This window comes from Nyctibius grandis, chromosome 3 (assembly GCF_013368605.1).
Source record: "Nyctibius grandis isolate bNycGra1 chromosome 3, bNycGra1.pri, whole genome shotgun sequence".
NCBI classification, from domain to species: Eukaryota; Metazoa; Chordata; class Aves; order Nyctibiiformes; family Nyctibiidae; genus Nyctibius; species Nyctibius grandis.
In genome coordinates, this window is record NC_090660.1 from 57,370,874 (window position 1) to 57,382,644 (window position 11,771).

The 11,771-nt window shown below is 41.4% G+C and overlaps 1 protein-coding gene across 1 annotated transcript; it reads right to left on the reverse strand.

The window, feature by feature from the left end:
• Positions 1–4,844: 4,844 nt before the first annotated feature.
• On the reverse strand, positions 4,845–11,505 carry LOC137661030 (myosin regulatory light chain 2, smooth muscle minor isoform). The gene is made up of 4 exons (XM_068396334.1): positions 11,398–11,505; positions 6,696–6,893; positions 6,285–6,446; positions 4,845–5,343 (listed from the first exon to the last, which is right to left on the reverse strand). The coding sequence occupies exons 2-4, from the start codon at positions 6,877–6,879 to the stop codon at positions 5,171–5,173; spliced, it is 519 nt and encodes a 172-aa protein (XP_068252435.1). The 5' UTR covers positions 6,880–6,893; positions 11,398–11,505; the 3' UTR covers positions 4,845–5,170.
• Positions 11,506–11,771: the final 266 nt, after the last annotated feature.

An 11,771-nucleotide genomic window follows, 5' to 3' on the forward strand; every position in this document is an offset into this window, starting at 1 on the left:
TCCTCTTTTTGCACTAGTTTTAGACAGAAATATTGCCAGACACCATGATTCCACAATGTTTATAAGGGAAATGCAAAAATAAGTGTTGATAAGGTATGCTTAGTAAGAAGAGAGTAAGGCCTCCAGTCTTCCAAACACATGTAATTAATTCTGCTGAACCTAAGGACATAAATATGTGCCCTCTCCTCGCATGTTAAATTAGCGTTTGTATCTATCTGACAATGTGTATGTACAAATAAGGAAGAAAATGAAATGTGCTCAATGCTTGGCCGAAGGCCTAAAATGGTATTTTAAAACATACCCGGAAAACAAAACGGAGCGTATTTAGTCAGGTGTTTGACATAAAAAGTAAGTTGTTATCGGTTTTCTTATTAACTGATGCCTACGCAAGTTTGTTTGGCTGGTGGAGCGACTTCAAAATCAACATGCTTCTTGTGGGGTGGTAGTAATGTTGCCAGTATAAAACCTATTGCGTTAGAGATGGTTACCTCAGAATTAAGGAAGCAGAATTTGATAGAGGGGAAAAAAAACTAATGTCTGTTAGATACAATGCTAAGTCAAGGCTGAAGTTACTCGTGTCTGACTCCAGCTCTATTTTAGCAAATACTAAGACAGGGCTTGCAGGCCTCATTTTACGCCCCCTCACTTGAATATGCTAGACAGAGGCTGGAAATTATTGTGAAATGCTGTCTTTCAACTCCCAAGGAGCTATGCCCACAACATTCGTAAGGAAAAAAACAAAACAAAACTTAGTTCAATATTTAATGAGGTTGTACTCACTGATACCCTAAAATAGTCAAAAAGTCAGGCAATTACAAATTAAGGATTAAATAAACCTTGCAAAATTGAGCAGTGACAGTTTAGAAGAATGCTAAAATGGATGCTGCTGTCCCACACCATCTGCTCCTTTAGGCACACATATTAAAGTTAGTCTTGACCTGCCTAATCCTGTAGTATTTGTAACTGACTTTCAAGCTTTATCAAAGTGCAAGGCTGGTTCACTAAGGGGCGGAATCACCGCTGTGTGGCTTGCAGCAGGCGGTTGGGATTTTCCAGGAGGCAGATTGATTTCCTGCTCTCCCCTTAATTACAGGCTTCCGAGGAACATGTAAACATCTTCCCTCAGAGTTATTACATTCGTGCAAACTGCATGACCGCTTAAGCCCTGTGATGCAACGCCTATTATGTACGATCTGTTCTCTAGGGAATACCACACATTTGGTCTGAAAGCATTCCTTGGCAGTATTTAGTTCTGTATTGTTGGAATTTGCAATACAAGTTATTTTTTTTCCAAGGTGTAGCACAGGGATTCACAAACGGTGTTCTACCACAGCAGCCTGCCCGCTTTGTCTGCCTGCAGCAACTGAGCTCACTCCTACCCAAAATGAATGGTCCCAGGGAACAGAGAACGGTATGTGTACAGACCCATGGGTTGCAGAGGAAAACAGGAAGAGCAGCCATGTGCTGCCACCTTTTTTTTTTTTTTCAAGAGAAAAGGTTTCTATCTAATGTATCAAAAGTTTGGGAAAACAGTGGTCCCTATGGAGTTGCTGCTCAGAGCCCAACAAAAATGAGCTGTGTGGAATTTTTTTTTTTTTTCCCAGCATTGCTCTTCAACATTTCATGATAACTTATTTCTAAACTGCATTTTGAGAGGCATTGTCTTCGTTTAGCCCGCACCCGGGGGCTAAACAATAACAGTTTTTCTCTCACCCAATGTCCCTTCCCCAACCAAGGAAGGAAATTGAGAAAAAGAGGGAGACTCATGGGTTAAAATTAAACAGATTTAATAAAATAAAGAAACCAATTCAAACGATAACATAAAACACAGAAGTATACTTAGCTACAGTTGCAGCAGGTTCCAGGAATACCAGTCATTGGCAATCAGAAAAAGGTATGCTAGAAGAGAGGAGAGCAAAAAAAACCCCACCTCTCCCCAGCAAGCCCTCCCTTTTATAGTTAACTTTATGTTAATGATATAAAATACACCTGTGGGCCAACCTGGGTCAGCTGCCCTGCATTTAACTGCTAAGGGCCCTGATCACCATGGCTGGCCACAAACTGAAACAAAATCCCACTGAAACCAGGACAGGCATTTACTGATCTTTTTTTTTTTCTCCTCTGTATTGTTCCTGGCTTCTGTAATACCATTTCTGAGTTACTGTCATCCTAAATAATTTTTTCCAAAGGAGGAGGTTATCTAAAAATGACAGTAGAGTTTGAAAACTCAAGTAAGCAGGCCAAAATAGGAACATGGGTACATAGGCAATACCAATGGCAGATTAACTGCTGATATCTAAAATGTTCCTGACTCTGTTTTGATTGTTACTCACCAGTTATTTGGATTTACATTGTCTGAATGCCTTCAGTATGGTAAAAGAGCTATTCGTTGCCATTTGAAACTCACCAGGAACATTCCAAATAAGAGGTTAGTAACATTCCAGACAAGAAAAGGCCATGGCTGCAAGAAACATGTGATGACAAGATTTCAGATATTTTCCAGCTTTTGGAACAAATGCAGTGGGCAGGACACAAGGCACACTGTTACTGATGTCCTAGGCCTGGATGGGGCCCCTGTGTTACGTTTTGTTTCTCAACATATTATAGTGATCCTAGAAACAAGTGATCTAAAGATAGTCCTTAGGTCAGTGGTGAAATGGATCCTTACTTCAGAGTGTATGAACACCGCCTCTGTAACATCAGTTGGTTGCTAAGCTAGTATGTTAAGCTGACTACATGTTGTGAAATGCTTTGGTCATCTCATCACTGTGTGATAAAAGATGATTTTCCTTGCTTAAATGCAGCCTAGAGAGCTGAAACAAGTGTATCCTGAATGGTTAAAATGTTGCATATTACCAGTATCGCCAGCAGCAGTCAGAGGAGGGGGAAAAGAAAAGCAGCACGCAAGCATACACTGGCAGCACTCCACACACACGTAGTCCTCGTTGGAGGTTTCTCACGCAGCTGCAATAGCTCTTTGGCTTCAGATGGACCTTTGCAGATATAGCCTTAGAACAGGGTAAATGGGTCATGTAAAACAAATCACTGCTTTTCAATAGGGCTTCACAGGGCATTATGTATCACTGTAGGTGTAAGACTATTAAATGTGTGCATCAGCCTCTGAAAATAGTTTTTCATCATAAGCTTTGTCTGGCATGGAGCTTGGAGACCCTTATATATGAACCCCAAGGGAGAAAAGATTAGGTTCCAAGATTTTGACTGCAAAATGCTAAGTCCAAGTCATCAGAAGCTTAAAATGTTTCAGTGACCAAAGTTATTTTTATTTTTGGAAGTGGATTATTGATGACATATCCCTACAGCCCTCAGCACACAACCTCAGCTGTCTGGACATTCTTCGCTGCCTAGCTACAAAATGCTTCTGATGCTCTTATGTGGTCTCTTGGCTGGGTCTGTAGGTCTCATAGCCTTCCAGTAGTTAAGGGGTTTGTGCTCACTTGCAGGTTAACTGGTCTTCTACATAACAGTACAGATACTGGGGAAGCCTGAACTTGGAAGGTCATCATTAGTTATACTCAAACATCCATGACTCAAAATTCTTTCTCAATAACATGTCTTCCTGAGTAGGTATCTTTCCATTAATACACTTCCCTATCCCCACCCCCTAAGCAGAGAGAGCAGCCAAGAATGTAACACCCACACAGCATGACAAGGAACAAAGCAGCTACGTCCCACATTTCAGCTGGCTGTTCAAAAATTAAGAGCAGCAGTACAGAAGATTTTGGACAATTTCCTTTCAATGAGGATACCAGATTCTCTTTTATGAAATTCAGGATTTAAAAAAATCACTACTTCAAAACTTGTTTCCAGCAAGAAAAATCCAGCTGGCTTGTCTGCCAATTACTCAGTGTAACTGACATACCAGCACCTAAAATTTACTGTGAAGGAAGGATCAGGAAAAGAATGGTTTCAGGACTCAGTGTTTGTAACAGAAGAAAACTGATCCTCTGAAGCTTACACCATTTATAGATTCAAAGCGAAAAAATAATCAAGGTAGTCTAACATGCTGCTTGCATGTAAGTGAACAATATTGAATTGCACAGATGTGACAAATCAGCACAGATGTGACAAATCAGTCTAAAGAAGTGGCAGTGTAACTGTTCACCTTAATCTTACATAGCAACAGTTCAACAAGACCATGTTTCCTAGATCTCTACACTGTTGTCTTTGTCACGTGGGCAGCATAGGTGAAAACTTTCATACACACTTGTAAACTACCTTCTGAAAAAAAAAAATCAGCTGTTGCTAGAACCTTGCAGGCATGCAATGGAGAAATACATCAGCAACCATACTGAAGAGCACTGACAAGAGTTTAAAAACACACTCTTGAGAAGAGGAGCAGGTGTGGCAGTCTGAAGTAGTATAGCAAAGAACATACTCCAGGTAGGAGGGAAAAAAGAAAAATTGAGGCTAAGTTCCAGTTAGCAAATAAAACACAAAATTGGGAAAAGAATTGCTGAAAACTCATTTTAATTAAGCCCAGAAGTGGAAGAAACCACCCAGGATTAAAAAAATACTAAAAAAAAAAAAAAAAATCATAGAATACCAGGTTGGAAAGGACCTCAAGAATCATCTGGTCCAACCTTTCTTGGCAAAAGCACGGGCCATGCAAGATGGTCCAGCACCCTGTTCAGCTGAATCTTGAAAGTGTCCCATATTGGGGAATATATAAATGTTGGGGAAATAAATCAAAGCATACCTACTGAGTATACTTATGAAACTAAGTTTTCCAGCTTGATTTGCAACTGCAAGTAAAATACAATTAACACACCTGCATTTGTAAATTCACAATAGGAATGTCATTCTTCACAAAATAATTTGAGGTATTTTATCTATATAGCAATCTTTATTTCAAAATGGCATTTATTACAAAAATGTAAAAATCCAGCTAAACCAGAAATATTGAGATTATTTTCCTGGACTATCACGTCCCCAAATCTTTGTCCCCATATCCTTTTCCTCACAATATTTTCCCCACTTCCAGTCTGATTACACAGGTGCAAATGCGCCTAAATGGCCTGGAATAGATAAATACATTGAGAAAGGCAAAAGCTGTAAAGCTAAATGCATGCAACAAGTTCTATCTGGAAGAAACCCTCAAAAAAAATATAACTGTAAAGTAGAGATAATCTGCAGGTAGCCGGAGCTTTGCTCAGTCATCCTTGTCTTTTGCTCCGTGTTTCAGGATGCGCGTGAATTCAATGTAGTTGAAATTCCCCTTTTTGTCGATGGGTGCCTCTCTGTACAGCTCATCTACCTCTTCGTCTGTGAACCTGTCTCCCATTGTTGTCAGCAGCTCTCGCAGGTAGTCTTCTTGGATGAAGCCTAGAATAGAGTGTAAGAGGACATAAGAAAAAGGAGTTTTTACATTTATTTGCTGACAGATGACAATTTATTTCTTTGAAATCATTGTTTCACTTACAGAGACCTACAGTCTTTGTTGCCAAATAAAAACAAAGCCATTAAAGCCTATTACTATAATTGCCAAATAATTAAAACATTCAATCAAGTCAAGCCTCTTAGTTAATTTGCATGGTCTCACTACTTCAAGTGAAGGCCAGTTTATGATTTGCCTGTGTTGTTTCAAAGAATACACAAATTTGTCCGTATACATATTGGACCTTTGTCCCAACAGCAGGGCTATGCTCCCAGTGGTACTGAGAGCCTTCTAACAACTGTACGTTTTACACGAAAGGGATCTGTTTGTCTTGGACATTCCTAATGAAAACCACTTAAAAAAATGAAACTTGACTACCAATGTTCAACAAGTGCATGAAACACAGGGAAATTCAAAATATTTTTAAGATTTTAAATTGATCTTAAATAGGTGACAAAACTCAGATTTACTAGAGTGGTAGCAAAGAATACATTTTTGGCATTGTTTATTAAACAAGCAGCCTTATATAACTTGTGATTCCTTCTGTCAGCACTCTTGTGAGTCACACAAAGCTTTTCTTGTCTTTATTTTGTCATCCTTTAAGTGCAGCTTAACAGAGGGAAGGTGGATAATACAAGTTGCTGACAGAGAAAAAAAAAAAGTTCTTCATAAAAGCACAACAGCTTTGAAGATGAGGATGCTCCTTACAAAAGTTGTCCCAGATCTGTATTTTAAGTTAGGAAAAATTTCAAGACCCCGGTTCCCAGTCAACATCTTTCTCCCTTTCTCCTATCTTGAACACCACAACTGAAGCGCCAGAAGTTTTGGATTTTAAGTTTTATAGTGTTTGAAAAGGTAACTTTAAAAAATAAGTAGATTACCCACATACCTGTTGCTTCTTCATCGAAGCAAGCAAAAGCATTCCTGATTACGTCTTCCGGATCGGTGCCATTTAACTTCTCACCAAACATTGTAAGGAACATCGTGAAGTTTATGGGGCCTGGAGCCTCATTCATCATGGCATCTAGGTATTCATCCGTTGGATTCTTTCCTACAGTAAAAATACACATAGCTTAAAAAAAAACACTCAAGAAAAGATCGGATACATAAGCAAACCCATTAATTTCTATAGGTGACGTTTTTCATAAAATGCCATCACTTTTATTCATCGCTAAGAGTCATGGCAACACATCCCAGAGCACTGGGCTAGCAAACATTATATTATTCTATTTATATATGAGAAAATTATTAGCTAGACAGATAAGTGGAAGAACTCCCCTCTGCTCTCTCAAAACATTACCAAGGGAGGCGAGCATATCGTGCAAGTCCTCTTTGTCAATGAAGCCATCCCTGTTCTGGTCGATCATGTTGAAGGCCTCCTTGAACTCCTGAATCTGCGACTGATCAAACATTGCAAACACATTGGAAGTGGCACGCTGAGGGCGCTTCTTGGTGGTCTTCGTCTTTGCCCTTTTGCTAGACATGCTGGCTGTTGGTTCTAGGGAGACAAACATCCAAGATTTAGCCTCTTTAAATCAGATGGCAAGTCCTTGAGTGAGTAATGGATAAAGGAATATCAAATTCCACATTATAAGCAAATACCCCAAAGTACACATTTATTTTAATATCTCCTGCTCTATTTTCTTTCATTTGGACTTCACTTGCTATTAAACATAATGCCTTTCAGGATTTGGGGACTGGCACTGTAGGCCAATAGCAGGCTACCTTAAAAAACAAATCAAATTATAGTTCCTGAAATGAAATTCACACAGTGCTTCTATTGCTGATTCAGTACGCTATCTGGATCTTCCACAAATTTAGATGACTACATACTTCGCAGTTTAGGAGGCACTGTTGACCTACCGCGTATGGGCTGCTAATCTAGCGTAGGATACAGTGGCTAAATGAATCAAGCAATATGCTAAACTATCATTTGGGAGGAGGAGGGGTGGGGAAGTTATTTTAGGCTCTGAAGAGCCTTTTGTTAGAATAGCTGCTGTTAAAAGAGCAGTAAGTCTCTGGACACAGAACACTAATGTTTTTGTGAAGATTGTTGAATTGCGCTGGGGCTGGGAGAGAGATCCACCAAAGAATCCCGCTACAGTTCTTTCACCAAAGTCAACTAGAGGATTGCGTATGTTAGAAAAAGGACACTGACTTGGTTCAAAAGCACTACATTGCTGTAACAGTGGAACTATTACACAATACATATACAAATGCAAGCATACCCTTTTTTAAATTAATGAAAGTAATTAACAATTAGACAATAGTTCTAAAAGTCTGAAGATTGTTTCTTTTAAATTATCACCCTTTTAAAACATTTATATATTCTCATGGAATCTTTATATAGTTTCATGTATCACCAATATACTAATTTCTTTGTTTCCCTTGAGCTGTCAAATGAAGAAATAAACATGGTAGTTTACATGTTATAACACTAATATAAGAGTAGAAGTGAGGCTTTCAAGTTAACTGCTTCTATTCAGCTGGGACAATACACTTGTGTTCAACTATGGTTGACGGTACAAACACAAAAAGCTGAGTCACTCACTGAAATGCAAACACAAAGACCTCAACATTGCTATTGGATCAAAGTAAGGTAGACCCTGTTTAATGTTGTTTCTAGAAGTCTTGTACACATCGATGCTTTAGTTTTATCTAATGCAAGCAATCCAGGCTGTTATTATGCCCAAACCAAATGTTATGCAAACCAGATTCCTTCCATCCTTCATTTTGAATTTTACAGGAAGCACCTGCAGCAAGTGTCCTGAAAGAGGACAAATTTAAGCTTTGCCTCTAGTCACAAGAATACCAACATTTTGAAATTTACATTAAGTATTAATTTTATAACTTTAAAAAAGTTATCTGGTCAGAAATGCAATTCTAATCAGAGTCACAGCACAGTTCTAATGTTTCACAGGGTAGTTTGCTCAAAGTTACTATATTTTCTGTTAGACTCCTGAAAAGCAAGACCAAAGTCACTAACTTGGAGTCACCCTTAACAAAGAGTGAAATTAAGCAAAGTCACTCCCTTACATGGCCTATCAATCCAATATTCAGGCAAAAAGCCATTAGGGGTTTTTTTTTTGTTGTTTTAGTTAAAGGAAAGACATTTTACCTTGCTTTGTATCAGATACATGACATGCTGTACCAAGCATCTGGATCATAAAAGGATATTCCATGGTTACGTCCTCCTCAGTCTGGCTACAAAGAGTGTTAATGATTTCCCCTGCCAATTCCACACTTTTAAATCCTGCGTGCATAGACAACGTTCTTCTGACGTATAAAACAAACCCTTATGTCTCCAACTAAAAATAACCTATGAAATGCAACTGCACATCATTTGACAGCACTGAAGTTCCCTTCATTGCATTCACTAACCACAGGCTGAGATGTTTGGCCTCCAACAACACTTCAACAAATAAATATGAACTCCTGACACCTAGATATTTATGAAGACAGCTGACAATAAAGGTAGTTTTCTTTAAGCTCCAGTCAAGGGTTATGCAAAACTTCAGTCTTTTTCTTACCTCAGTAAAAACACTCAAACAAGTTACTGTTAAACACCGAATTATTGATTAAAAGTTCCACTACCCAAAATAGAGTCAAACAATATCTGTTAATAACTGTTCTCTGAAATAATTCATAGTTTTCAGGACATGGCCTATTCAAAGTAAACTAAAAAGTTTACTTTGCATGCACTGCATGGCAGTGCTCCCAGCAAGCCACTACCTGCAATTCTCTCAGGTACAATACAATCCTAATCAAGAGGAGGCAACAAAAGCAGACTACTGCTGACCGTAGCTACACATGGTGGGAAGAGAGCCTCTTTAATTCCACTCAGAAGATTGCCGTACCAGAATATTGTGCTAGAGAAGATTAAAAAGTTGCCAATGCTTGCGTTACTATTTTCTAAGTTTCACTCAACCAGGCTTGGGAGGCAGCCATACAGAATACGGAAGGCATGACGACACTCTCACTTGAAGAGACCTGTCAGTCTGCACGTAGAGAAACGTTAGGTCTCACAAGATCGTAGTGTCTTTCAGCACAAGTTCGGTGCAGCTATGCCTGAAACACTGCACTCAGCTCTGGGAAACTCTGTTAGAAAGAAGGTGATAAGTGTTCAGAAAAACAAGGACATCAATCCAGTTATCCAAAGAGATCAATTAACGATGAAAAAGTTCCAAGTGTTTACACTTAGTGCTATCTCTGCGTATAACAGTGAACGATGTAACAAGTCAGAACTAACCTTGAGTCAAGCACTGGACCCACTAATTTTAGAGAAAATAGGATTTAATCTGATAAATCCACCAGGTCATTTATTTAAAAAAAAAATCGTGCTTTTATAATTGAAATAGGATAAGTACAGGCTGAAAAGAGAAGAATTTCAGTAGATAAAAAGTGAAAATACTTCACATTCAATAGTACAAGTCATGACAGGCAGGTTGACTCTCTGCTATGATGCACTGAATTGTCCGGGCCTTGTTTTGGAAACTGTTCAAGAAACTTCTAATGTAAGATCTTGCCTGTAAGACCATAAGATATTTCCAAAAACATAACATTTAGAAAGATGTTTCACATATTAAAAAAATAAATAAATTGCACCTACTGATCTAGAGAGGTTGTAATAGCACTGTGCCGCTCTGCGCTGTTGGTACACGTACATTCATTTGCTTAGTCAAGCAATAGCAATGGATATCAAACTACCAAAGCACAGAAAGCCATCTTATGCTCCTCACCTCTGGGAAAAAGACAAACCCTAGAAGGAGACAAAACTGAGCAAACGCAGAGCTTAAGCCAGACAATAAGATATGAAATTTTACAACCCACTAACAGTGCTGCAAGTTGGACCTGTTTAGAGGCAGCGACCAAAAGTTATGCTTCAGAGAACAGCCTCGTGTTTCAACAGTGGTTTTATAATGACTGTCACTGAAAATAAAAAAAAAACACAATGCAACACAAAAAACACACCCAAGAAAGTCTCTACATAAAATTTAGTACTGACTATTTTATTTTAACACTGCCAATTATTTGGAAACTTTATTAAACTAAGATACAATGGTCACCTTCGCTTAATTCATCAAATTCAAAAGTCAACCTCAAAGCTAAATCCTGAGTTCTGTCCATGTAATCAGTTACAGCATCAGGTACCACCACTCATCCATCATCACAGTCTGGGTGGCAGCAGGAAGAAATGACAAGACCAAGGCACTCCAGCAGATCTGTGGCAAAGCTCAATAAATAGCAGATTACACTTAAAAAAAAAAAATACCCTATGCAATCTCATCTAGCCTTATAAGACATCTTAATACACTCCTCATTAATAAGTTTTCCTAAACCCTTGTACAGGAGTCAAACCTGCCTCAAAATCTAGTGTCTGTCACTTAACAAAGCCTCTGTCTGTAAATTAGAGAGGGGAAATCACTATGAACTGTCCCTGACAGTTTTGTTGGGGCCGTGATTATTTCAAGACGCGAGCAGGGAAGGTCGGACTCGCGACCTCTCCTGCTACCTCAACCTCTCCCGACTGCAGGAGCTCTCAGCCTAGCCCTTCCCCAGCTCTAACAATGGCGGGGAAACGGCTGGAGAGGGTCGGTGCGGCCGGAAGGCAGCTGGTCCCTTCCCACGGGGAGCTTGTGCCGACGGGCGCTGCCGCCCGTGCCCGCGGCAACGGCCCACCGCCCGGCTTACCGGGCAGGCCGCGGGCCGCCACCAAGCCGCTGTCCCCTCCTCCAGCGCCGGTGGCGCAGGGCGGCTCCCCGCTGAGTGAGAGCCGCGGGGCCCGCGCCACGCACGGCTCCAGCCGGGACGGGTAGCGACGAGCCGAGGGGGGCCGCCCCCAAGGCGGGTGGCGCCGCAAGCGACCCCCAGCCCAGCTTCTCAGGCGGCCCCGCCCCGCGCGCTGCCCCCGGCCCGCCACACCCCTCACCGTCCCCCCCGCTCGAGACTCCGCGGACGGTCGCTGTGTCCCCCCCGCAGCGCTGGCGACGACCCCGCCTCACCTGGCGGCTGCGGGAAAGGGTCCCGATCCGGGCGCAGCGGCGAGCGGCTGCGGCGGCAACGGCACTTCCGGAGAGCGAGCGGCCACCGCCCCGCCGGCGTAGAGGAAGGAAGGCGTGGGCGAGACCATCCGCGAGGAGAGGCGGGGGGGGTGCCGACGAGGCTCGTCGGTTTGGCGGCGAGGCGCCACAAACCGTGCTACGGGAGGATCCCGACAGTCATGATACAATTCGCGTTTCCTTTCGGGGGTCTGCGCCCTCCCCGGGAGAATGAGGTCAAGGCCCCGGGCTCGGCCTCTGTCCCTTCCCCCCCCGGCGGAGCGGAGCGTTGGTGCAGCGCGGTGCGATCACTGCATTCCAGGGGCGGGGGACGGAGG